At 33.2% G+C, this 27,544-nt stretch overlaps 3 protein-coding genes and 1 non-coding gene across 7 annotated transcripts; 1 reads left to right on the forward strand and 3 right to left on the reverse strand.

The window, feature by feature from the left end:
• Positions 1 to 515: 515 nt before the first annotated feature.
• LOC110728370 (disease resistance protein RPP13-like) lies at positions 516 to 3,466 on the reverse strand. The gene is given in 2 exon segments (XM_021908015.1): positions 516 to 929; positions 961 to 3,466. Coding segments are annotated over 2 exon segments (2,601 nt in total). The 5' UTR covers positions 3,361 to 3,466; the 3' UTR covers positions 516 to 728.
• A 2,102-nt stretch (positions 3,467 to 5,568) lies between these two features.
• Positions 5,569 to 7,594, reverse strand: LOC110728371 (protein OPI10 homolog). 4 transcript variants are annotated; one of them, XM_021908017.1, is made up of 3 exons: positions 7,371 to 7,594; positions 6,299 to 6,423; positions 5,569 to 6,205 (listed from the first exon to the last, which is right to left on the reverse strand). In XM_021908017.1, the coding sequence occupies exons 2-3, from the start codon at positions 6,399 to 6,401 to the stop codon at positions 5,742 to 5,744; spliced, it is 567 nt and encodes a 188-aa protein (XP_021763709.1). In that variant the 5' UTR covers positions 6,402 to 6,423; positions 7,371 to 7,594; the 3' UTR covers positions 5,569 to 5,741. The 4 variants fall into 4 exon arrangements, with proteins under 4 accessions (XP_021763709.1, XP_021763711.1, XP_021763712.1 ...); XM_021908019.1 differs by having other exon boundaries at positions 6,299 to 6,603; XM_021908020.1 differs by having other exon boundaries at positions 6,299 to 6,761.
• Positions 7,595 to 13,249: 5,655 nt separating this feature from the next.
• On the reverse strand, positions 13,250 to 13,322 carry TRNAF-GAA. Its single transcript has one exon. It is a non-coding gene; the product is annotated as a tRNA-Phe (tRNA).
• Positions 13,323 to 23,101: 9,779 nt separating this feature from the next.
• Positions 23,102 to 25,001, forward strand: LOC110728372. The gene has a single exon (XM_021908021.1). The coding sequence runs from the start codon at positions 23,606 to 23,608 to the stop codon at positions 24,446 to 24,448; it is 843 nt and encodes a 280-aa protein (XP_021763713.1). The 5' UTR covers positions 23,102 to 23,605; the 3' UTR covers positions 24,449 to 25,001.
• Positions 25,002 to 27,544: the final 2,543 nt, after the last annotated feature.

Consider the following 27,544-nt stretch of genomic DNA (forward strand, 5'->3'; position numbering starts at 1 on the left):
TTTGGTTTTGTCTTTCTCCATATTCTAATCGACTCTTTCCATTTGAAAATAATAGTCACTTTTATATATTTTTCGATTGTAAAATAAAGTTATTTTAGTGATTCGCCGATACAATTTGCTTATATGACGATTAATTTAGGACGAATGGTGGAAGTTGTCAATAGACGCCAAGCCTATACGTCCTAACGCATATTGTTAAAGAGGATATTAAAGCCATTTATTATAATTAGTGATAGTATAGCCTTTGGAAGGATTAAGAGTCCAGTAGACCCATAATTAGCATGGCAGATCTTATCTCACTTTGGAGGCATGCTTCCAGGCCCAAATAGAGTGGATGGCCATTTAATCATTTATAATCTTATCAATCAATATATACGGAGTAGTTCATTTTCTAATACTAAGTATTATCAATAGAGCTGTCCAACATCTTGTAAGAAAAAAAATCCTTTGACCTGAAATGATCAAACTCAAAGAAACATGAACTCGAATTTGATCCACATAAACACATCAGCTCATGGTTATGAACCAAATTTAACCCGAACCTGATTTGGACACCCAATTTGAGAGTTGTAGCAACATTTCAATTTATAATACTCGTATTTTTAACACGGTTTCAAATTCTACCTAATATGTAACGACTTAAGAAAATTACATACTATCAGGGATACATATTATTTTGGTGATGTCGCCAACTGACAATTCCATGAACAAACAAACATTGCTGATTGTTATTCGCCTTTGTAGACTAGAAGCCTATAGTAAGGCTTATTTTTGTTTTCTTGTTTTACTTCCTCCAACTTTTGTGCCAAAGAAGGTTCTGGCCACAAAACTTCAACATCTCTAAGGCTAGGCAACATGAATAGATACTTGTCAAATATACAAGTACATCTTTTAACAAAAGAGATGGTGCAGTTGTGTACAGCCTAACTCTGCATGGCCATGAAGTGAAGGACGATGCACTGTCACTTTCCCTCCACGAAGATTGTCCAAATGGAGGGTATGAAGTCTTGGGAATGAACCTTCTCTTATAGTAAGGCCGGAATAATTCACATCTACTAGTTTGAGGATGCGAAGGTTGGGAAACTTTCCAAGCATATGTAAGACATCCTCTAACCATCCGGACAATTTCAATGTAATCTTGGTGAGGCATAATGGAAGTTCAGCTTCACTAACACCTTTGAATATAATTTTGTTATGAAAGGCATCTAAGAAGGATATTTTCAAAGACTGGAGATGATGTAAACTTGCTAGGAAGTTCTTTAATGACCATTCATGGTCTTTAGAACAACATACCGAGAGTTTTCTAAGATTTGGACAAAGTCCATTCATTATAGCACATTCGAAAACACTATCAGGGTAAATAGAAGTTAAGGCTCGGAGGCTATTGAGTTGCTTCTTGGGTAGCATAGTTGTTGGATTACCATATAGCCTAGTAATACTGTTTCCTAAGATGAGTTGCTGCAACTTTTGTAGCTCTAGTAGCAATCCCATAGAAATATTATGTGATGCATTACCCTCTACAAAAAGAATTTGAAGGTTTCGAAGATAATATATTGCATATGGAATGTTAAGATCGTCAAGAAAAAACCTTAAGTACCTCAAATTGAAGAGACGACTGATGTTGTCTGGCATAGTTTCAATTTTAATGGCTACTCCCAAGTCCAAGACTCTTAGCAGCTTGTACTCAGTGTACAACTTCTTCCAGAATGTTGAGCTCACATAAGTATTTTGGGATTCAAAGGATAAGAATGCTCGCATTGAAGAAGGCTCCCATTCTTTTGATAGGATTGTACGTGTTGTGTGGCGATGGACTGACAACCTTCTTGGCTTGCTCTTGTTTAAGACCGAGGAGGGATTACTGATCTTAGAAGCTGCCCACATGAAGTTTTCTCCTTTAGCTTCTCTAATGCAAAGATCTCGTATTAGATCATGAATGCGACAAGTCTTGAGTCCGCCATCTGCTCTCAAAGTTCCACCTTGGACCAAACTTCTATCAATAAGAGCATCTAGGTAACTCTCAGCCACCTCCTCCAAAGTCAGCTCTCCAAGTGGTTGTATGAACCCCTCAGCTAGCCATAAGGCAATCAACCTTCGAACAGACATCTCATGATCCTCAGGAAAGGCTGCAAAATAGAGAAAGCATGGTTTTAACTCTACCGGTAAATTATGGTAACTTAATGCCAGTATCTCCAGACATGCTTCATCTTTGCCAAGGTGAACACTCACATCCTGAAGTGTCCTTTCCCATATCCTTTCCGATTTCTCTTGGCTAGCTAACATACTCGCTATAACCACAATAGACAGGGGTAAACCCTTGCATCTCTCCAAGATGTTCATCCCTAAGGATTTGAGGTTAGGAGGAAAAGGATCCCCTCGAAACACATTCTTTTCAAAAAGTTCCCAACTCTCTTCCGGGGTGAAAAATCGGAGAAAATGAGGCTCCCTATGACTAGCATGCCTAGCCACTTGAGCTATACGGGTGGTGATGACAATCCTACTCCCATTTCTGTTGTTGGGGAAGTAAGCCTTTACTTCATCCCACATGCTTTGTTGCCATACATCATCCAAGAAGACTATGTACTTTTTGTCCTTGAGGCGGTCTCCTAGCATCTCCTTCAACTTGTCGTTTCCCAAATCCTCCAAGCCATTCATGTTGGGTGCCACTCTGTTGAGGATATCAGTGATGACCTGACTAGTGTTGTATTCTTCAGATACTGACACCCAAGCATGGCTCTTAAAATGGTCTTTGATGATCCTGTTGTTGAATAGCGTCTTGGCAATTGTCGTCTTCCCTAGGCCGCCCATCCCAACTATCGAAATGATTTCCAATCCAATTGATCCTTCTGTGAGCTGCTTTAATAAGGTGTTAGTCACGTCCTCAAACCCCACCATTTCTTCATCGACCTCCTTTCTTCGCCTTTGAAGGGTGGCCTCAAAGTGCGGATTCATACTTCCCTCGCCTATCTCAATCCCATACTTTTCCTTATTAGCATATATTCCACTGATATCCGCTTTGATAGCATCAATCCTTTTCGCCACTCCATGAAGCATCATTGCATACCCTGGGCCGTGTAAGACCCTCCCAAATGTTGTCCTTCCTCGTTGTGTCTCAACATTCAAGAGGAAAGTTTCAATTATATCCTCAGCCTCAAAAGCAACCTCTTTAATTTGATTTACCAACTCCTCCACTAATTCATGATCTTGTTGTTTTCCCTCGGAATTTCTTAAGAATTTCTTCATGAATCTCAACTCTTTTTCGAGAGACTTGAGATCATCTCCCACACCCTTTGACACTTTGTATTCTTCTAAAGCAAGGGCTCCTAGTTGTTGGGCTAGATTTGTGAGGATACTATCAGCCATTGGTAATAAGGCGACAAGGCGTATTCTCTCTCCCCTTTTTTCCCCTCTTCACCTATCAAATTTTTTCGATGTAAAGAAAACAACCACAAAGGAAAATAATGCTTTACCGGTGTGGTCTATGGATGAATATCACATGTTTTCGCTTGCTTATATAGTTATATATCTTCATATCCATTGGATCAAGCTATGTTTACTAATTCAATATTGTTTATACAAACAAATCGGTGTGGTTAGGATTAGTTGGTTGGTCATACTAACACTCCTTTGCATTTGCATTTCACACTTAAAATGTTGTGGAATTTTACACAGAAGATCAAATAAAACCTAGAAGCTTGAAACTGAAGGTTTCCTTTCATGTTCCTAAGTAAGTATAGTAATAAGTTATAACAATGAAGTCAATAACAAGGTGCAGTGTACTCTTTCATCAATGACTTCAAATACGATTGTTCTACACTTTTACAGTTTAATAATGTTAGTGGGTTGATTGTATCTTTTGCTAGATGAAATAGACTGACTTACATCTTATAAAATGGCTGGAAATAAATAATAAATGAGCAGAAATAGCTACAAAAGACAAAATTCTTCAATTTATATACTACCTCCGTTTCACATTATTTGTAACAATTGAATTTTTTTTATAGCTCACAATAAATACCCAATTATCGTACAATGTGAAACGGAGGTACTAAAAACATCCATAACAGCCTAAATACCATTTTAAAAAAAAATAAAAAATAAAAAAAATTGAATTGAATTAAATTAAATTAAATCTTTAACTCCTTTTATAGGTTGCATAAAGACGATATAGTTAACCAATTAGTTTTATAAGCACAACATCATATCAATATGCAATGCATTTAGGGTTTAAGGGGCATTTGCAATCTAGAAGCAATAGGCTGATGGTAAGGCAGTTATCTTTAAAATTTGTACGGCTTTGGAGCAAGTTATATGGTCGTTTGATAATTGATATACAGAAAAAACCTTTCGGGCAATTCTGTTTTAGGGAGAAAGGAGAATGGTTTATCTATCAATCCTTTAAAAATTGGTAGAAATGTTTTAATGACTAAAGATGTAAACAATTATGACACAACTTTTCTCTTGTTGAACATGAGATATGCATATCCATTAGCACGAGGAAGGGAAGATTTAAGATTTTGGCAATTACTCCAGGCATCTCTCTTGACCATGTTAAAAATATCAATGTAACCTTGGTGTGGCACTGCTAAGAAAGATAAGCTCCACCGATTCATCTGAATATATCCCAGGGATTTCCGGCTAATATCGGTGTTGGAGTGACATATCTTCATCAGGCAGCCGGCAAAGGTGTTCACCGACCAACTATGGTCGTATGAACCACACCGACAGTTTTTATTCCCAAATTAGGGCAGAGTCCATTCAAACTCACATCACCCAAAGACCTTTAAGATGCTTCTTAGGAAACGTACGAGTTATAAAATTACCCAAGAATTCGTCAAAAAAAAAATACCCAGGACTCAAAGAGTACTATCTTAACAAGTTGTTGCAAAATTCGCAGCTTTAGTACTATTCTCATTCTATTCTGGCCCACAGGAAAATTTAATGATCGCTTACTCTCTGGGAAAGGACGTACCTGAAGGTTCCAAAGATTATATACAGAGTTAAAATAGAATTTGAAGAAAGGAAGAATCTTAGATACCTCTTTTTGGCTAAGGAATTACAGAATAAATTTCGTCAGACAAGGATATCACTTAAAGGCAGTTCCTAGGTCCAAGAATCTTAGCATTCAGCTTCTACAAAGTATAAGAGTGTTCCAAAATGACGAGCTTCCATAAGTAAAATAACCTATCTAGAATTTGAAAGATAAAAAAGCTTGAGCTGAGGAAGGGTCTCTACCATTAAATAAGATGGTACGACTTTTGTGGTGATGGATACTAAGATGTCTATAACGACTATAAGCTCCCCAAAAGAGTTGTTTTATAGAAATCACGAGCACCATCATACAGATTACAAAAGACCATTCATATTCTATGTTCCAAGCCACCCTTATATTATGACAAATCTGTAAAGTCGCATAAGTCATTGAAAAAAAAAAAAAAAAAAAAAACCTGAAAAAAAGTGTTAAGTTTCTTCACTGCAAACAGGTTTTCTCACATCAAGACCATCAAAAAGCAAACTACCGAAAAGTCTAAAACTCCATATATGTTATTGCAGGATAAATCTAATATGGTATAACATGAATTGAGAACCTTTATAAATAAAAACATAGATAGAAGCCATAATTCCACATTAAAGATCAAAAGTTCATACAATCAAACAACACAAGAAACAACAACAAAGCAGAAACTCATACTATCATTAATGATAAACTCAATTCTACATCAGTACCTCAATGTTTAACTCAGCTACAAGGTAAAACCCTTCAAGTAATCAGGGTCACGCTTAGCACGTTCCTGGAACTTCTTGAACCACCGATCCAAGATATCCATGGGCACAATCAATTTGCTACCATCGACACCACAAAATGACTGCATGAAATTAAAGAGATTCTCCCCAACTTTGAGGGCGGTGTGCTCAATCTTCTTATCTGCAGCAATATCAAGAGAAGGGACTGTCGCCAAGTCTTGGACAGACACCCCAATCTTAGCAGAAAGCGGGGCAGTGTCCGCTGTAAGAAATTGGCCTTGGTTTCCAGGCTCCGGCCAGAGGAGAGAGAGAACAGCAGATGGACGGGCTACAGTAACAGCACCACAGTACACAAAAGCTGACCCAGGGGATTGAACATAAACAGCTAAGGCTTTGTCCGCCGGAAGGGTGAGATTGTTGAGCAAGAAAATACACATATCTTTGACTTGATCATATGCCTCTCCTGCCAGAGTAGTACAGTAATAACTGCGCTGAAGACTCCAAGAATATATATTAAGGAGGCAGAAAAGTTGAAAGTGAGAAAGAGAGAACTTACCGACAAAGTGGTTCATATCAAGAACCCAATGGAATGTGTCAATTTGTGTAAAGGTTGAGATGTCAAGCGGGAAACTTCGGTTTGGAAATACTACTCCAAACATTATTTACCTGCTTTTCTAGTATCTATAAAGCAGTATGTGAGTAATCAGTAGGTAAGCAAAAAAAAAGCAAATGCGGATCTTTATTACCACCGAAAACATGCTTATTTTTTGAAGCCACCAAGTTCTGATGCATAGATATCTGAAGTGCAGATCTTTGCTTGACAATCATTACACAAGGTCTCCAGTTTATTAAATCAGTTCACTGCTTTATCGAGAAAATTCGAAAGGTTTAAAATAGATTCAGAGCAAGATCTTCATATTGGCTAAATAGAAACTAGCCAAACAATGCGCCAATGATCATTCAATCACACTTTCTTCAAGTTTGCAATTTCAGTTCTTAATCATTTTCCAAGTAATGATCTATCCTAAGACCACAGCAACAAGACGACAAATCAGGATAGTTCAACAAAACAAAAAGCCTATGTAACCACAAATTTCTTCTGTCTTTCACGACAGACTTCACCTCAAACATTTAAAGCACAAATTGCAAATAATTCATGATTCAATTTTACAGTATCAAATTATATATTAATGCCTCAATTCTTAGATTATTAGACAGTAGCCTAACAAATGCAAGAATAAATCAATAATAAATTCCTCAACTTTCAATGATTTCAGCAATAATCGAAAACATTTCATTTTCTGCAAGGTAATTGATAAATAATCAGCTGCATATTAATCAAACAGTAGCCTAACAATTGCACAAATTCATCCAATTTCACACCAACATAGTCAATCAAATTGGACATAAGTTAAAATCAAAAAAATTTATGCAATTTCAATTTTAATCAAATTTCAATCAATTCGCGAGCTACCTAACTAGAAACATTGTAAATTAACCTAAATTTCATAAAATTCACAGATAAAACATTCAAACAAACATGAAAATCAATTATAATAACAATCCAAAAAATTAAAGTTCATAAATTGATTCAAAAACAATAAAAAATGAAAAATAAAAAACCTAACCTGTAATTCAATCGGAATTAAGGCTTACGAAATGATAGATGCTTTGTAATTGTACCTAAATTTCTCCGAAGTGTTACAAATTGCTTCTTTGAAAAGGTGAGAAGAACATTAGTGAAGAAAAAGAAAAGAGAAAGAGTAAGTTCTGGATTGTTCTGGATGTTTTATCTTTGGGTTTCTAGAATCATGGTGAAGTGCTCCGTATTGAACTACTCCTTTACATCCTTGCGTCTAGTTGCGTGTGGTAGGCCATGTTTAGTAAATATAGGTCTCGGCAAATGGCTGTTTGCAGTTGACTGATTTACTTAGCTTGTTTGATCAGCTGGAATGTTTAGCTGTTTATAATGGCTTTGAAATTGGCTTTTACGCTAGCTGTTTATAAAACTGTTTCGTAAATTTAGTTGTTGGCTGTCTATTAGATAATTTGTGGGCCAACAAAAAAAAACAACTCACAGAATCATAGCAGCTTTTTCATTTTGGCTTAAAAGCCAACTTTTACACTGACTAAAAAGCCAATTACCTTTTTTTGGCTGTTTAACCACATATAAAAGCCAAAAATCAAAAGCTAATCAAAAAGTCATTTCCAAACATGGCCATAATGAAATAATTAGTTCAGCAAAAATAATTTTTTCAATAAGGTCCCGTTGATTTCACCTTATTTTTGCTAAACTTAAATTATTTTTACTGAACTGAAATTAATTTTGCTGAACTGAAATTATTTTTACTAATTTTCTATTATTTTTATTGATTTTCTGTTATATTTTTTCTTTAAAGTAACTGATTTTTACTGAACTGAACTTATTTTTACTGAAATGAACTTATTTTTGCTGAACTGAAATTATTTTTACTGAACTAAAATTATTTTTACTAAATATTTTTTTTTTTAAGGTGAAGTGAACAGGGCCTAAAATAACTTTAGTTTGATAAAAATTACGGAGTAGTAACTCTGAAGAAGAACTATATTAGAAAATTAGCAAAAATAATTTCAGTTCAGTTAGTTAATTGTAGTTTAGTAAAAATAATTTCAGTTTAGTAAAAATAATTTAATTCCAGTAAAAATAAGGTGAAGTGAACATGGTCTAACACTTGAAAAAAATACGACAGTATTTGGTATGTGTAACACTGACAAACACGGAGATGATGGGGTGCACTTAGGCCTTGTTTAGTTTAACTTATTCAGAAAAAAAAGTTCAGATCAAATCAGATCAGAAAAAAAAAAAAAAAAAAAAAAAAAAAAAAAAAAAAAAAAAAGAAGTTCAGATCAGATTAGATCATTAAAAATGAGTTCAGATCATATCATCGTTTTATGTGCAGTTTTTTATTGCTAAATATCTTTAATTTCGTAATGAAAATTACATATTAATAAAATACACAAATCTAACAAGACTCCTACTTGATATATTTTTTCCTTATAGATTATCGTACATGCACTTAAGGTCAAAGTTTGATCAAATCTGACAATCAGATCAGACTAGACCAGACCAGATCAGATCAAACAAGTTCATATCAAACCAAACCAGATCAGAACTGTTCAGATCAAACCAGTTCAAATCGAACCAGTTTAAATAAGTAAAAATAAGATGAACTAAACAAACCCTTAGTAAGGTATGGTCGTGGTGCACTTAGTAACACTTTAAGAAATGTATACTTGAGTTTTTGTAACATTGAATTAATGGTATCACTATCTTACAATAATAATAATCAATAGTTCAATAAAGCTAGTTTTTGGGCTCAAGAGATATCCAGCGTTATTGCAAGAACAAACACGACTCTTTAATTTGTCATTATAAAATCATGTCTTTTTCATATTATTTGTCTATGATTCGTTTTGAAAAGATAATTACATGTAATAAGACATAGCTTAATAGTTTAGACTTTGATGTTTAAACTTGAGATTGCGAAATTGAATCTAGTATAATCCAAGTTCGTAAATATATGTCTTCTAGTTTTTTTTTTTTAAAAAATGCGACACTTTTAGGCATTTGTCTGTCATGTTTTTCAATATTCGTCATTGACTATCAATAACTCTTATTATCTATTTATAGAAAAATATATAAAATTTGATAATAATATGCATAATGCATTGATACTATTCCAATAACATTTTATATAATAATATTTACGTTTTGATACGGTAGTAAAAGAAACAAAAACGGTCAAAATTTTAGTGCATAATTGATGGCAATTAAATTTCACATTATTTTTCATTTTTGTTTTAAATTTTGAGAGTGAAAATAGACAAGCAAATTGTAATAATATGTATTCATAAATCGCAATCCCAAATTAGATTTAAAAAGAAAGGAAATTATAAAATACAATTGATGGTAATTTAATTCCACATTTAAACCATTTTTTGTAACTATAATTCATTGTTATATACAAAACTTCCATCACTAGCTATTAGAGCTATGCTACTATACACAATTGCTTCATGCCAAAAATCCCAGCAATATTAGGCTATTAGTCCGGTTGGTGCTAGAAAACTTGAAAGATCACCCGATCAGCAATTACTTTCATACCAAAAATCCCAAAGATTTGACATTTTTGTAAACACTATTGACATACACAAGATTTTGATGTTCATCATATCATCATTATAATGATCATGTGAACCCTCTTGTTGCTAGTAGTCCCATCATATTTCTACAAGTTTGCCTTAAAAACCAGTGGAAGTCCTGAGTGGCTGAGTCTCTCGAAAGTTTCTATTCTAGCCATGGTACACCATCTTGGTGCATCGTCGTCCCTTTAATATTGTGCTCCGCTTAACTGCCCAAAATGACTCGGCCAAATATGAAATTCTCCGTTCATATCCCCCTAGGAGCCTAGCAAATGTATAACAAGTGTAGTGTTAGATGAATCAATAATATTGATCAATTGGTCAATTTTTTTATATAAACTTTAGTGGGAATAGATTTTTCAATTATTTTTAAGTTGATGAATAATAGAATTGAATAAATTATGTCCCTCCCCTTCCTCTTCCGTACAAATGAACAAAATCGTACTACTACTTAAAATGTCAAATATCAGAAAAAGGCTATGAGTTTAGAATTATTTAAGTCACCAAAATGCTAGAGTGCACAACAAATTTCGTAATGCCGATGAAAAGCCAAATTACGAGTTGAAGGACCACCGTACCATAACCAAAAGTTTAAAAACTCACCTGGCCAATTTTCAGCTTTTGAATTTCTTGCAAATGATGTAAATAGAATCTATACTTATATACTAAAGTAATCCTCGTAATTATCCTCTAAGTACACATGGATGTCATCACTTCATAAAAACATTTCCCGCCTTTCCAACGGACATGTTTTTCCGTCGTAAATTCCGACGGACATGTTTTTTCCGTCATAAATTCCGACGGAAATTTACGACGGATCTCCTATAGACTACAAATCCGTCGGAATTTATGGGCTTTTCGACGGAATATTCCGTCGGAAACTTAATGTTTCGACGGAAATAAAATCCGCCGGAAATTTCCGACAGATTATTCCGTCGAAACATTAATTTTCCGACGGAAATAATAATAAAAAAAAAATCAGACCTAACAAACCCTAATAAACCCGGTTTTCCCCTCCCCCTATCATTTCTCTTTCTCTCTCCTCTCTCTCTATCCTCTCTTCTTTCCTCTTCTCTTCTCTTCTGATCTCTATTCTTCTCCATTTCGCCCTCTCTTTCTCTCTCTTCTCCTTCCTTATCCTTCTTCGTCCTCTCTGTTCTTCTTCGTCCCCTTCGTTCTTCTTCGTTCCCTTCATCCTTCTTCGTCCCCTTCGTCTTCTTCGACCACCACAACAAACGGTGACGCAACAACACCACCACCACAGCAACGACACCAGCAGCAACGACACCAACCTAACGGCGACACATTGTAGATTTAGGGTTTTTTTTTTTAATTTTTTTCGGATCTCTATTAATTTCAGAAGATAAATGTATATATATTTCTTTTTTTTTTTATTTCATTTGTTATTTTGAATTTTTTTCGGATCTCTATTGTATGATTTGGGTGTTATGAATTTTTTTTGTTTTTTTCGATTTGTTATTTTACGAATTGGTGGTTGTTACGAATTGGTGGCTGTTGGTGGTGGCTATACAGGGTGGGGGTCCGGTCAGGGTGGTGGGGGAGGTTTAGTTTGGACAGGTGGATGTGGGAGGTTTGGATGGGGGGTTTGGGTGGGGTGGGGTCTGTGGGGTGTGGGTTATTAGGTGGGTCTGGGTTTGGTTTGGTGGGTCTGGGTCTGGGTTTAGTGGGTCTGGGTTAGGCGGAGGTGGTAGGGTGGTGTGGGGTTAGGCGTGGTGTGGGTGTGGGTGGGTTGGAGGGTTGGTTAGGTGGGGAAGTGGTGGCTGGACAGGGCGGGGTAGGGTGGTTGGGGTGGTGCTGATTTATTTATTTATTTATTTTTTTATGCTGTTTTCGACAGAATTTCCGTCGGAAGTTTCCGGCGGATTTGTATCCCGTCGAAAATTTCCGACAGACTTTCCGGTGGCCGGAACTCCTCTTCCGATGAGAAAATTCCGTCGGAATTCCTTTCGGAAAACATTGTTCCGACGGAAAATGCCGTTTTTCCTACAAATTGGTTTACGACAACCTGTTCCGACGGAATTTCCGTCGGAAAACCCTTAGAAGTTTCCGACGGAATTTTTCTATCGGAAATGGCCTGTTTTCTAGTAGTGATTTAACCATCAAAACTCTAGAACTAGAGTTTTTATGGTTAAATTTGACCATAAAACCTTCAAATTTGTGGCAATGACGAAACAACAAGAAAAGGAAGAGAGAGAAAACAGAGGCGACCACAAGCAAGGGGACAGCGGCAGTGACTTCCGGTGACGGTGGCGGTTTCCATAGATTGTTGCGGTCGAATTGAGGGGAGATGAACAAAGAGAGAAATTTCTGGGTGATGAACAGAGATTGGAGATCGGTGGTAGTGGTGGTGGTGGTGGTTGCCAAAGAAGGTGATGATGAATTTAGATGGAAGGGGAATTATTTTGGTGGAAATGGTTAAGTTAATTAATTTTAAGGCTTAAGTTAATAAGATAAAATCAGTAGTTTAATTAGGGTGTTTAAAAAAAGTAAGGGTAATTTTGTAAAATCACACAAAAAAACTTACTATAAAAGGAAAAAAAAGTTTGTTGCGAGTAATGTGTAAGGGCCATTTTTAGTAATTGTTACGAGTAACATGTAACGGAGGGAGTATATGAATATAATGATCAAAATTACATTTATAACATTTTGCTTTGTACAAAAAAGAGTGGTATATTATATCTCGAGAATAATAAATCTTCTTGTCACTTCGATGTTATTAAATTCATGAAGTCGGATTTAATATAATATCTTTTTTTTATTAATTTTTTTTTATTTTTATATCATAAAAGTTGTTTCACAAATTTTATATGTAGTTGGTCACATTGTGTGGTCAGGGTTACTTCATTAGTGTTATAAGGGTTACTCAATTAGTGTTACAGGGGTTACTTCGTCAGAGTTATAAGAGTTATTCGGTCAGTGTTATAAAGATTACTTGGTTAATATTACAGGGATTACTCGATTAATGTTATACGACTTAATTTGTTATTAAACAAGTAGTCACGTGGTGTGACCAACCGCACACAAAACACGTTGCTGTTGTTTTATACATGAAAATTATTACGGAATAGTAACTTATTCAATTTTGCACATAACAATAACTTGCGTTTGCCAAACCTAGCTCAATTTGGACTTGCTATTTTGGGCTTTCTGATTGTACGGAGTATATGCATTTTCCATGAATAAGTCTCATCTAGTTCCACAACATGTTTATCTGGACGCTACAGTAAAAGTTCAGCCAAAAGCCCAAAATAGCCCAATTTGTAATTCATGTTAAATTTTTATCAAAAAGGAAACTTGCAAAAAATGCGGTGAGTGTGGATCGAACACGCGACCTTCAGATCTTCAGTCTGACGCTCTCCCAACTGAGCTATCCCCGCAATTGCTATTAAAATGCATTTTTTTGATATATATACGTAACATCTTACGAAACGTAATGGATACACGTGCTCATTTTTGTCCTATTCTTTTTTTTTTTTTTTTTTTTTTTTGACAGGCATTTTTGTCCTATTCTCATGGACCCCAATTTGCTGGTCTTTCTTTGGTCCGTTCAATTTCACTCCCTCATTAACAGTTTAACACACACAATTAATTACACAAATACACTCCGTAGATTTGATATACTAGTAATTTATATTGAATAAATTATGCCTTATTTTTCTTTTTTCATTTTTTTCGGGTAATTTACAATAACTCAATCCGGTCACAGGATATTTTGTGTTTTTTTTTTTTTTTTAAATTTATCTTTTGTTTTTTTAAACATCTTATTATTTGCTCAGTTAGGAAAAAGCTTTTCTTGGGATAAGATGAAGGATGGTAAAAAAAGAAAAAGTTAATATGATTTTTGTTTTTGTTTTTTTTTTCTTCTAATAATACATAGGGAATATTAAATAAATTCAACACTCTTTATTCTTTTGAATTGTAACATAAAAAATAGTAAAAAAAAAAAAAAAAAAAAACAAAACAAAAGAAAAAAGAAAAAAGAAAAATAAAGGATCAGTTCAATTCAGGTTTATTATTTGGGTTGACTTCGATTTAAATAGGTTAATGCAGGTCGCTCAATTAATTCTAGTTGTTAGGGCAATATTGGGTGACTTCTTTTTAAGTTAGCATTTGTTTTTATTTGAGTTATTTTGGGTTTTCAATTAAGGTTCATGTTATCGAATCAAATCCAATCAGGCCTCAAATAATGTATTTCGTTCAAATGATTAAATATGAGTCAGTTTGACAGGTTTGTACTATTCATTAAAAAATCGAATATATAAAAATACACATATTAGCTTCGTATGAAATTAAGAAAGTAAACTTTATTATTTGAGGTGTCAAAAGTAACCTCGGAGTTAAATTGTCCTTTCTTATAGGTAATTCATCACTATCGCTCTACATACTTCTAGTTCGTTGTTTCTTGGGGCTTTAATTGACCTTTCTCCAATATTCCTCTCCCAAAAGACACTGCCCACCCAAATATGATGAGTAGATTCCTCAAAATAGTCATTTTCCTAATCAAACAATAATGGACCAGCCTAAACTTTTGTAGTATTCTTTGTGAAGCAATGAAAATAGATACCTTTAAAACACGTTAAGTGTAATAGGTAACATGTTTTTGCAAATTGAAAGTTGTTTCTAGAGTTCAAATGATTAAGTGAACTTGATAAGACCACAATTATAATTTTATATAATACTATTTATAATCCAAAGTAATGGTACCTTCTTTTTAATAACCAAGTAATTGGGCTAATGATTTGAGTTTGAAGTGATAAACAAACACAAATTAATAATGAGTAGTCACATTTCACAACCAAAATTCTAGTGGTACAATTAAACATTGACAAATATACCAAAATGCATTCACATGTAATATTATGTAAAGTCATGTCAAATATTATTGGTATATTATGAATGAAATAGTGTGTCAATGTGTCATTAATTAATAATATAAATGTCCATGAATCTAGGGGGGTCTTAATTATATGGCTATCACATGCTTTTACATGTGCATCTAGATTGAACGTCTATTTTTCGTGAATAATTGCCAGCATAAACGTACATGATTCTTGCTTATTTTGAAAGGATAAACGAAAATTAAAGGTATACAGCAAACTAGAGGAGTGTATGTATATGCCTTTTCTTAAAATAAAAAGGAATTAAAGGTGCCAATTTTTTGAATAAATTTACTTGTGCTTTTGTTTTTTTATTCACCGTTATAGAGTTTTGTCATGTGAAATAATAGGCTATATTTATAATTGATAGTAATTTGTAAAAAAAAAAATGAGTTGAACAAGATAAATAGAGGGTCATTACTCATTAGGTGTTTGGGCCATTAGGTAATAGTAATATAGAGTAGTTTTTCCTTTTTTTTTTTCTTTTTTTTATATATAGAATATATTTTAGGGTCTCTATTCGGAATTAATTAAGGATAGTGTTTCATTTTTTTTTAACTATGATAAACCCGGCAAGTACAAGGCTCACGCGGTCACGTACGTCAGAGAAGAGTATGACTACATATAAGCTTAGTATGACTTCATTCTAAAACTAACTAGCTTTTGGGCCCGTTCTATGCACGGGCGGTATATAAGTTACTCCGTATTATTTATGCTACAAAAATCATTTATGAAAATAACTTTTACAATCTAATAACATTTAGCATGCATGGTAGTTATACAAAATCAAATAATTGAAGACCAAATGCTGGTTATAAATTTACATTTTATATCAAATATGAAATTAATATCTATTTCTAAAAGAGAACGTTTAATATCTTGAAAGTATGCATGGTCTTATAACATGCAAGCAATGTCATACAGCATGGGTTTTTTGAATATACTTACACACTCTCCTTTTCTTGCCATTCAACTTTTTCTTATTCGAGATTTAATTTATCTTCTTTCAATCACCATCTTCATCGTAACACATATTTTGCACAACATTTTTAGAGATATCTTTATGTCAATTTTATTAGGGGAATTTAGATGATGTAAAAAATGCTTAATTAGAAATTTATATTAGGAGATGAAATAGATAACGGGTCAATGAATCATATAACACATTCAATTAAATTGAATTTGAAAGATTAAGAGAGAAGAGGAAAAGATTAAGAAATTCAACATGTTGAATTAAAGAGGAGGTTACAAAATTATTAGAACTATTGATACATAAACAGGGAAGATGAAAAAGTTTTACAATAACTAATGACATATAAAGATGGCCAATAAAAGAAAAGGATTATAAAGAAATGTAAAAGAAAAGGACACGTGGCAAAATATTATAATGAAATGTAGAAAGAATGAAAGACATGTGGCAAATGGGGTTTGTGTTTTTAAATACTAAGTATAGATTGGTGATAGGTAAAGTAGTGGAGTAGTCTACCAATTTTATATTGTTAGTTATTTTCCTAGGACAATTATCCCCAATTCACATGTGGATTAATTACCTAACACTTCTCTTACATAGCACATTAGCATCTTTAATCTTGCAATCTTGATAAGTCACAAGCTTCTTTTCCCTCTTACATGAGGTTAAGTAGCCCCTACTTGGGACAATCACAATTCTATTGGCCTATTTGCTCTAAATATAACTTCAACTCTTTTTTTATCTTATACAAGTATTACTCAGATCACTGGGTCCTCCCTTCTTGGCTGTTGATAATGGCTCAGGTTAATCTGCAATATATGATGCCATGAGTAGAGAATGAAAATTTCTTGTGACACAGTCGAAATTAATGGAGGAAAAGCAAGCGCAATTCCTAACACGAACAAACAGATTTATAAGCGATAAATCTGTAAAAACTCCGGAATCCACCAGAAAAGAGTGAAACTCTTACGAATGTTATTAAAATGTCAAAACTGAATACTAATGACGTCTAAAACGTTTAAATAGTCTAAACAAAGCCCTAATACGAAAATAAAGCAAAATTAAAATCCGGAAAATGTTTAAACGTTGTTCTTGGGCCTTAATCGAACTCGGTTGACTTAAAAAGCCTATCGCGCACGACGTAGCTGTGACTTGGACTCGTTGGCCCGTTTTCAATTCTGAATATATATTTTATTAAGCAATCTGACTCCGGAAGCCCGACTATTAGAAATCATGACCCTTAAAAACTGAAATCAAGCTTTCTGATGCTGAACTTCTTCGTCGAACCGAGCAGTCAATCTCCCTACGTCACCTTAGTATGATCATACTTCATAGTAAGAGCACTGTCATATACAACCTAGAAATAGTTATACGTATGGGCTTAATTGATTAAAAGGCTAAACAATAGATAATACAAGCCAAACATAAATACCACTCCGCAAAGCCTAATACAAACATAAATACTAAAGCCTAATATAATGGACAACATAATATGCTATTAACATTATAAAATGGAGGTTGTATACGCGGAAAGAAAATATATGTATATAAATTAGGCAACAGAGACAGAGATGTAGCCAATACCTTTGCCTTTCCTGTAAAAGTCCCTTCTTTATTCCTATTCCATCCGTCTTCTTGTTTTTAATGAGCCAATCAAAAAGCTAAAATGGATTTTTGGTTTTTATGCTGTTAATATTATTATTATTTTTTTTTTTTATTTTTTTTTTTAAAAAAAGTAGGAACATAGCTAGTCAGTCAGAGTGCATCTAGGCGCATAGGTGGTATTTACATGAGTTATAAATAGGAGGGCAGAGACATAAATTCGCGTGGGTTGGGTTTAATGAAGGTGAGCTGACTTTTGTTGACCCTGTTTCATTTTTGAGTTATACGTACCATCAAATAGGTAAATAGTACTATTAAATGTTATAGTGGTATAAATTTTTGTCAAATGGTACTAATAAGTATGTAAAATTGTAAATTGTGCATCAAATAAAGTATCACTGTGAGATATAATAGTATTACTAAGACAATTTATAATCTAATGGTATAATATACAAGCACATGCATAATAGTACACAAAAAATACCATTGTAATTATAAAAAGTATCATTTTGGATATCAAATGTACCATTTCACTTTCCCGCTTTCTCCAAACTAGCCCCATTACTTTTTTGCCTCCATCGTAATACTTTGTACTCAATTACACTGCCAATTGTACATGGTCGCAGCAAATACATCAACTTATTTACAAACATTGCCATCCTATTTACAAACTATGTAAATACCGCCTATGCGCTAGTAGTTTTCCAGTCAAGCAAGGGATTAAATACACCACTATAGATTTATAGATCTACTCGTAGATTACTTGTTTTGTATTATTAGGGGGTAATAATAAACTTTTAGTCATCTATGTAAGAATATTTTGCGTACTTTTTTGATAGTTTTATTTTGAAGTGTAATCAACTGCACGTCTGCACCTATAAATTTGCCCAAATGAGAGGAAAGCATAAATATACATATTGTAAATTTAAAAAAGACCAGCAATAGAAATTTTTTTACATGGTAATACGAAGTATTATATTATCATATAATTTATAGGTCATTTTACAAATAATTAACTCTCACTTATATTGTCCAACTTAACTTTGGACTTGAAAATTATTGCTTAAATTGTCATTAAACTATATATTATTCTATAACACATGCGAAGTATATTTTTAAAAGTTTTTTTGAAAAAGTAAAAATAACAAATTAATGAGATATTCCATAATTTGATGAAAGAGACCATCTACAATTCTAAATTCATTATTTATAAGTTTTTAATTATTTATTGAAGGAAAATGCATTGATTTTTTAAGGCAACCTAAATGGATTAACCATTTTAGCCAATAAAAGTCCAAATACACGGGCCCATAAATTTTACAAAACTCTTAACATTTTAAATAAACATTAAACACCCCTGTATAATGTAAAAATAAAAGAACACGTTTTCTTCACGGTGAGAGCACCATTATCTACGCACACTCTCTCTAACTTAGGCGTTTCGCCTTTAATTATGGTGACACCCTAATGACATGAAGTTTATCTTGCAGCTATCACAAATGACCTAGAAATTAGGGTCAATACCATAAGTATCCGTACCATCAAGGTCAGCCCCAAAATGCCCAAACAACATCATTAATGTGAATTAACTATATGTGCATAATAAATTAAAATTATCAACTAAATATGATTTTAATACAAGAACTACTAGTAAACTCTCCTTTTCTCCATGTTTTGACAAGAATGTCCTCCTAATTGTGACCATTAAATAACACCTTAGCTTGCTTAGAGCGTCGGTGGCATAATTTTCACTCTTAAAAGGGCCCCTCCACCAATCCTCCATATCCTAAACCAACGGCCCACCTTTTCTGACTTGCAAGTCATTGCATTGCATATTTGCATTACCCTTTGTTATTTTATGCATCATGCATCTCACCGGCGCTTTATTATATGGACTCGTCTTTAAACCACGTGTTAAAGACAATCTAAGATATACTTATGCTATGACATCGACTCGTTAATCAAGATACTTACGCTGTCATTAATTAACTAATTATACACTTGGGTTTACAATGCTCGCAGGACTTTTACCAAAAATTTTACTTTCTTACATTTATAGACGCGATAGTGAGGGATAACTCAAATGGTTAGAGCTCCTTCCCTCTCAGTTCCAAGGATCTTGGAATTGATTCTTATCACTTGTCCTTGTGACTCTCTATCTAAACACCAAAAAAAAAAAAATAGACACGATGTGTATATTGACAAGTCCATTGCTCTTATAAACTATTGAACACCTATTTTTTTTTTTTTTTTTTAAAAAAAATCAAGCGTTGAATATTGGTTCCAACTCACATGTAGATGTTAAAAAAAAATTTGGCCCATAGTATGTTAAGGCCATTAAAAGTCTCAACCATTGGCATAGCTCTGATACCATAACAAGCTTAGGGTTAATGTTTAAAGCCTTCTTAGCTTGTCTATTACGTACTTATTGATAGACATTTATTACAAAATCTAATATAACGTAAAGATAGAAAACAATCGATCTTCATAAAAAATTTACTACCATAAACCTAAAGATAAGATTCACTGTATTATATCAATATTAATTAGCAAATCATAACCTAACATAAATAATCCTAAATAAAATATTCACTAACTATATCAATATTATTAGCAAATCATATTCTACCATAAATAATCTTAGGTATATGATTCATTGAATTATATCAATATTAATGAGCAAATCATATCTTAACATAAAGAACCTTACAGCTATTATTCTCCTAATATCAGATGACAAATATCTCATACAAACATAATTTTTTTATGTTAATTACGTATCATTTACTTGCTTCGTTTTTTTTAGTTGACATAGTTTTACTTTTGACACTATTCACAAACTTTATTTAAACCAGCTTTTGTGATTTATTTGTGTCAAAACAAAAGTTTTTATGGTTTATAGCTATGATAAAACATACTTCGTGGTAATGTATTTTCATTTATGATATCGGAAAATATAGTAATGTAGACTCTTGTTTAAACTGTCTCGGTGTAAATTCAACTTTTTATAATTTTTACATATTTTTATTTTTCACTAATATTATACGTCCTAAATGTAATAAAACAAACATGTCGGAGTGAAAAAGAAAGGTCGAAATACTAGCTAGCACTAGCACCCTCTTGCAAAACGTAACGGTAGCAAAAGAAAAGGTTATGGTCACTTTGTTACCTTCAAGACAGGACGACAATTCTAAAACATGTTAAAGTAAAAATGTAAAATGGATGCATGGGACAAAGAAATATGTAGGTCCAAAAATCTTAACATTTGCGGTATGAGGTAGTACGCACATTTATGGATGACGCATATAATTTTTTGTGAAAATTCATGAAGTTAACCACAGAACAAAATAAAATCAACCTTAGCATGGATCATGAACAGACACTACCTCTGATCGGTTTCTGACATTTAATTTATATTATCCACACTCGACAGTAGTACATGATGCTATATATATGTATCCCACTCGCTTTGATTTGGATGTTTTTTTTGTTTTATTAATTATTAGTTCGTTGGTTGATAAAATTAGGTTTGCAAATATAAGTTGCCTAAACAAATTTTTAAATTTCGAAGTTTATGTTATATTTCTATTGAAAGTGTTTAATGTATTCTATAATTTAATGTATATAGCTTAAGAATTAGTCGTCATTTTCAAAAGTTATTATCAATTAGGTAGCCTATACGAATCTTGATTGTACCTGTTAGTTGATGAGAAGGAGATTTGGATAACTTACAAGTTCAAGTTACTAAAAATTGTCTTAAACTAATTAGAAGAGTAGCTCTTAGAATTATACTATGAGAATAGTGGTTTGTTTCTCTTCATTCTTAAATGTACTACTATGATAGCACTTTCACTGATTGACTCACATATGAGTTGATCATGAGATTGATTAATGATTACAACAAATTTACTAACAATTTGTAGGAGTTTTCTACTTACGACTTTAATATATACGCTGTAAGTAATCAATATAGAAAACATAATGTAAGGACGCTTTTAGTCGTCATTGGCTTGGGAGTTGGATTAGTCTACGTCGAAGGTGATCGCCCGCATCCGCCATTATGGAGATAGCAATAACCGAACCCACTTATTATTTAGAGTACACTAATTATCTCATTACCTAAACAAAGCTAAAGTCCCTAATTCATACCTGAAAAGGTTGTCTATTTTGTACGCCATTACATTACTATGTAAATGCTAGTCTTATGTATTTAAGAAATTAACAATAAGAGCTGAGATTTGTAATTCGGAGTCCAAGAATAGGACGTACACTTCCTAGCTGTAAAATTTAATGGAGTTTCCTCAAATAACACCCTTAAGAACAAGTTTGCTCGTGAACTGTGATATATTACCAACCAATGGATGCAACTCAAACGTACAGAAATGTAATATAAGTAGGTCAAGATATCATTAAGTATAGTACTTATGTTTGGAAGTACAGTGAATAATATGTTAGCTAGCTAGTACAACTTTGCAATGGTACATACTCAATCAAGTTGCATGCATAGAATGCAATCGTTTGATAGGTCACATTCGATATAGGAAGATTGATAAGGTGATTAGCTTGTCTTGACTTATTTGATCAGCAGTAATAACCATTAGTACGCTATGATTAAGTTTATAAAAGAAGTGTATATGTAATTTATTTCCTAGCTATTAAATGCGACATTTTTTTTTAACAAACAATTATTTTGGGAATTAATGGATAAGCATGAAGTATTATTTGTCGTTCTTAGCAAACAGTCTTGATCTATGGAAATCCATCATTTACTGAGTAGCGAATGTACTAGAGGATTAGATAATTGGCATTGACGTAGAGAGTAGAGACGAAAGTGGTGGCGGCATCACGCTAACTAGGAACCAAGGAGCCAACTTGTAGGGTGTACTTTGGTTTGGAGGGTTGAGTTTTTTTTTTTTAATCAATTTATTATGCTTTGGATTTTTGGAATTGACATTGTATGGCTCTAAAATTTTGAATATATGCGTATTCTCCACCTCTTATTCCTCTTTCTTGTGTTTAATTTGAATTAAAATTATATTTATATATTTTTGGAAAGGAAAAACCCAAAGGTAATTCCAAGAAAGCATAAATATAGTCATATCTCATTTTTAGTGAATATAGAACAGGTGGAAACTTTTGATCCCTCGTTTATTCATTTTGATTGAACTATCATGTTACATCGACAAATCCTTGTAATGTATGTATATTGAAACATGAGTTTATAAGAGATCGAAAAATAAAATTTGAACTATCTTATCAAGTATTACTCAAGATGACCAACAAGTACGTACCTTGTAATTATGTATAGTAATCTCAATAATTCATCGACCATCGAATAGATCATTTATTTTACAAAGAAGGGTAGATAGTTAGAGATAATAAAATAACTCAAATGAGGAGCACATCCGGTTGAAAAATCTTGGAGATACGGTGAAAACTCGATAAATTAAAAGTCAAATTAAACTCATTTTCAAACAACCTTTTTCTATTTAAGTGTGACAAATAATCAATTGTCATCCTCATCATACAAGAAAACTCACTTGCTACTATTACTAAAATTGTAGTAGTAGTTGCTATCTAGCCATGTTGAAAACCCACCCACCAACTAATCTATGCACTACTAAATTAAAATTCAAGCACTTAGTATTATTATTATTATCTATACTTACCCAAATCTCATTAATTATCCCCACAACCATTTCCCAATGATGAGTGTTTTATAAGCTTAATTATTCTCAAAGTATGTTTTTCACTAGGTCAATTTTCACATTATTAGTCCCCCCCTCTTTTTTTATTTTTATTTTTTTTTATATCATATAGTTGTTGGTATAGGAAAATAATGTAACACCTATAATTATCAATTTATCATCAAACCTCCCCCACACTATTTCTTTGTCTCCACACCTCTAATATCATAAAATACACCCTCTCTCTCTTTCTCTCTCCACCCAAAGTGAACAACAATTTCTAGAGAGAGAAAGTTGTTCTAGTTCTAGAGAGAGAAAAGCAAAGAAAAAAAAAAAAAAAAAAACTACCCTCATAAGCTTAAGCTAGTAAGTGCAAGGAAGCCAACTTTGAAAGAGATTCCCTACTTCCATTAATCAATCCATTCCCCCCACTTTCATACACCATTCTTTTCTTTACTTCTCTCTTTTCTTTCCCTTCCTATCGAATCGGAACCTCTCATATAATTCCCCATCCTTAGAACAAGATGACTGATAGAGTCTACCCCGCCGCGAAGCCGAACCCGCCACCAGCGGCAATAAACGGAGGCGGCGGGGGAGTCAACGGAACCGCCGTAAACGGAGCTGGACCGGCTAAAACCGGTAAACTCTACAACCCGAACCGCCCTCGGCCAGTCGGCTACCGCCCACCACAAAACCGCCGGTCAAGACGCTCATGCTCGTGCCGAAAATGCTGCTGCCTTACATTCATATACACACTCATAGCCTTACTCACACTCCTCCTAATCGCGGCAATCGCTGCGTGCATCTTTTACGTGTTGTACCACCCGAAGCACCCGACCTTCTCGGTGTCCACAATCCGGATCTCCCGATTCAATCTAACCTCGGCCGATCCATCTGGTTTCGCTCACCTCAACTCTCGCCTCGACTTCACACTCACTGCCAAGAACCCCAACAAGAAGAAGATCACCTTCGTTTACGACCCCATGTCGGTGGAATTCTCCGGCGCCGGCGTTGACGCCGGCAACGCCACTCTCCCGGCGTTCACCCACGTCAACGGAAACACCACCATCCTGAAAGCCACCGTTATAAGCGACCCGACCCGAGATCTTGACTCGGACACTATAAAACAACTTAAATCCGATCTAACTAAGAAGAGCGGATTCCCAGTAACAGCTGAGTTGAACACAATGGTTCAAGTTCAATTGGGAAAAATCAAGACTAAGAAGATTGGAATCAGAGTTATATGTGATGGGATTAAAGGATTTCAGCCTAAAAATGCAACGTCGAAAACACCGACACCTGGAACGACGTCGGATGCTAAATGTAAGGTTGATCTTAGAATTAAGATCTGGAAATTTACTTTTTGATTATTTTTTAATTTTTTTTTTTTGGGTTGATGATATGACTTTTGTTGTTTGTTTACAGTACTACTACAATTTTTTTTACATATATTTTTATATAAATGAGGTTTATAAGTTTCGATCTTTATAAATCTGGGCTTGTAAACTTTTTTTTTTATTTTTTTTTATTTTAGTTTATTTGTTTTCTGCCCAAAATGGGTTGAGGAAATTTGAAAAAAATTGTGAAATGGAGAAAATTTGTGGCTAGCAAATTTTTAGAATGATACAGAAATGAAAATTGAATAATAATATAATACCAGTAGTAGTATAATTCTTTTTTTTTTTTTTTCCGCTTTATGTTGGCGGTGGCAATATTTTATTATACGAGTACTACGTACATACCAGTTGTAATTTTTTTTTTTTTTTGTTTTGGAAATTTACGCGGTTTGATGTAGTTCCAAAATTAAGAAATGAAAAAAAAAATAAAAAAAATACATGATATGTTTGAGGTATTAATTTCTATTATACAATTAGGTGTATAACTGTATTATTTATGAATTACGAGTATTTTTTAAAGAAATATATATACTCGGTTTGATACTGCTTCGGAAATAAGAAATGAGCATAAAAATGTGCGTGATATACCCGAGTGTATACGTTATATCCAAAGTGTAGACGTGTAGTAAAGTGGACATACTGATATGTGATTATGTCGCTATATGGTCCAACTGTTTGTTGTAATATTATTACAATGTCACAGTCACAGAATTATTTTTGATAAATACAATTTATGTGGATTTTTGTAGAAAAAAAATTCCTTGTATTACGGTTCAATTTCTTATAAATTCGTCAGAGTGAGTTGTTAATTGGTCCAATTGGGAATTAATTAGACTGCTAGTCAACGTTGTTAATTGGCTGATGATGTTAGTTGAGGATATATTAATTCTTGTAGCAATGATTTTGAACTTGTTTTGAGTCAACATCATTTGATTGCTGGTATAACTACGAGTTCAATTACACACACAATTAATTCATACTTCTATTCATTTGAAGTATTGCACTCACAAAATAAAAAATGAAGTCCATTAAGTGGTTAGATAATAGGACTACGGAGTATGAGAAGGGAGTACAGAGTATTACTTTATATTAAGTACGGAATAGTATACATTCAAAATGTATTAAATTTACGACAATTGAATTCGCATAATTTATTAAGTGTTGGAAATAATTGCAAGATTATTAACCAAGGGTTTTAAAACCTTTTTTTTTTTTTTTATGAAATAATAATAAGTGAAGGGTTTTTTTTGTTAAAAAAAATAAAAAATTATATGCCCAAGATATTATTTTTGGAGTAATTATTGAATATTTTAGAATAATGAAGTAAACATTTATGCAAAAATATGTGGATAAAAAAAGAAAGGAAAAAAAAAACAACAATAACAATAACGTAGGATTGACAAGGACTCTATTGATGAATATTATTGCTAGCTGAAGTGGAGTAGTGGAGCATCAATCTTGAAACATGTCAGAATTATCCCATGGAGGAATGCAAACAAATCCAAGTATCAAACTTATTCGTTCATTATGTAGATGGACAAACGTTGATTCAATTTGTAAACTAACCTAACTTGAACATCTTTATATATGACTCATATTTGGTCTTGTAACTTGTAAGCTCATTCGTGTTCATTTATGTATGACTCATATTTAGTCTTATATCTCATCCACATAACCGCATTTATTTATGACAAATTATACATGAATCAAGAACAGATTGAAGAATTTAAAAGTTATTTTGATCTTAAATTGATAATAACACATGTTGCTCGTAAGCAATACAAACATTATCCATATTTTTTTATTTTCTTAGATAAATGAAATTCAAATAAATCAAGCACACATTTTTTTTTTTTTTTTTTTGTGACAATAGCAAAGCACACCCTTTTGATGATTATAAATTCTTAATTACAATTTATACAACTTTTTATTTTTCGATCATCAAATCAACAAGTACATTGAGTAAAAACTTGAAACTCGAAGCTAGGGAATCATTTGTCATAAGATAATGAGCATTAGTCATGTAAGATGAAGAGTGATTATCTACTCCATTTCACTAACCATGATGATTAAAAGTAGATTAAAGAAATAATAAAAAGGCTATAAAGTAATAGTAGTAGTTAGCATAGGGTTCTGAAATCAAAGGGCGCATAATGCAAGTTTGTGATGAGAGAAGAGAAGGACACGAAATACGGATGCACTATCAATTTTAGTATAACGTTGAAAATTAAATAAAATAATGAGGTGAACTATACTGGAAGTTTCGTTTCTTTTATAGTCAGAAAAATGATTATGAAAGTGAAAGACGTTACCTATAATTTTCAATTTCCTGGGAAGTACAAATATTGGAGGAGTTATTATACTTCCCAACACTACTTCAAACTCCCAAGTTTGCTCTAAATGTTATGTGTCGGCTGGGTTGTTTGTGTTACGTTTCTGTCGGTGCGCCATCTGAGGGTTCAATATCACCAATTTGACTTGGGTTTGGGCTGCCACAGTGCCACTTATATAGTTTGATACTTTGGTTCGCGTCATCATGTTGGTGTAGGTTATCCTTTTTTTTTTTTTTTTTTTTTTTTTTTTTTTTTTTTTTTTTTTGCTTAACGCGTTCGGCTCTGTGTACTCTGGCAAATATGCTCTACTCTTATAGTTAGGATCGACCTGACTTATGACTAGCTAGCTCTAATTAATACGAGTATTGTAGAATCTTTGAGACACAATACCCTAGTTATGTTCTTTACATGTAAATTGGAGAGAAATTTACAATATTTTAGATTATTCCAAAATTGATAAAAAAAAAAATATTTTTCACAAACTTTGAGATAAGGCGGGTGTAAAATAAAAACTCATAAAATAACCAAATCTTACCTTTATACTATATATAAAATCTTCAGTTTTTTTAATTGCAACGTTTGGAATATTACACTATTTATAAACTTGAATGATCGTCTTTTGAATGTTATTATACGTTGGAAAAAAATATAATACTTTCATAATATCAACTTTTAAATCTGCGCCAAAAAAGAAGAAAAAAAAAACCCCCCTTTTAAATCATAAAATGTGAAC

The sequence above is a fragment of the Chenopodium quinoa genome, unplaced genomic scaffold, assembly GCF_001683475.1.
Source record: "Chenopodium quinoa cultivar QQ74 unplaced genomic scaffold, ASM168347v1, whole genome shotgun sequence".
Taxonomy (NCBI): Eukaryota; Viridiplantae; Streptophyta; class Magnoliopsida; order Caryophyllales; family Amaranthaceae; genus Chenopodium; species Chenopodium quinoa.

Coding starts and splice junctions, on each gene's coding strand:
- LOC110728371 (XM_021908017.1), bottom strand. CDS start 6,401: ATGTTTGGAGTAGTATTTCCAAACCGAAGTTTCCCGCTTGACATCTCA. Junction 6,206..6,298: donor TGATATGAACCACTTTGTCG/GTAAGTTCTCTC, acceptor CTACTCTGGCAG/GAGAGGCATATGATCAAGTC.
- LOC110728372 (XM_021908021.1), top strand. CDS start 23,606: ATGACTGATAGAGTCTACCCCGCCGCGAAGCCGAACCCGCCACCAGCG.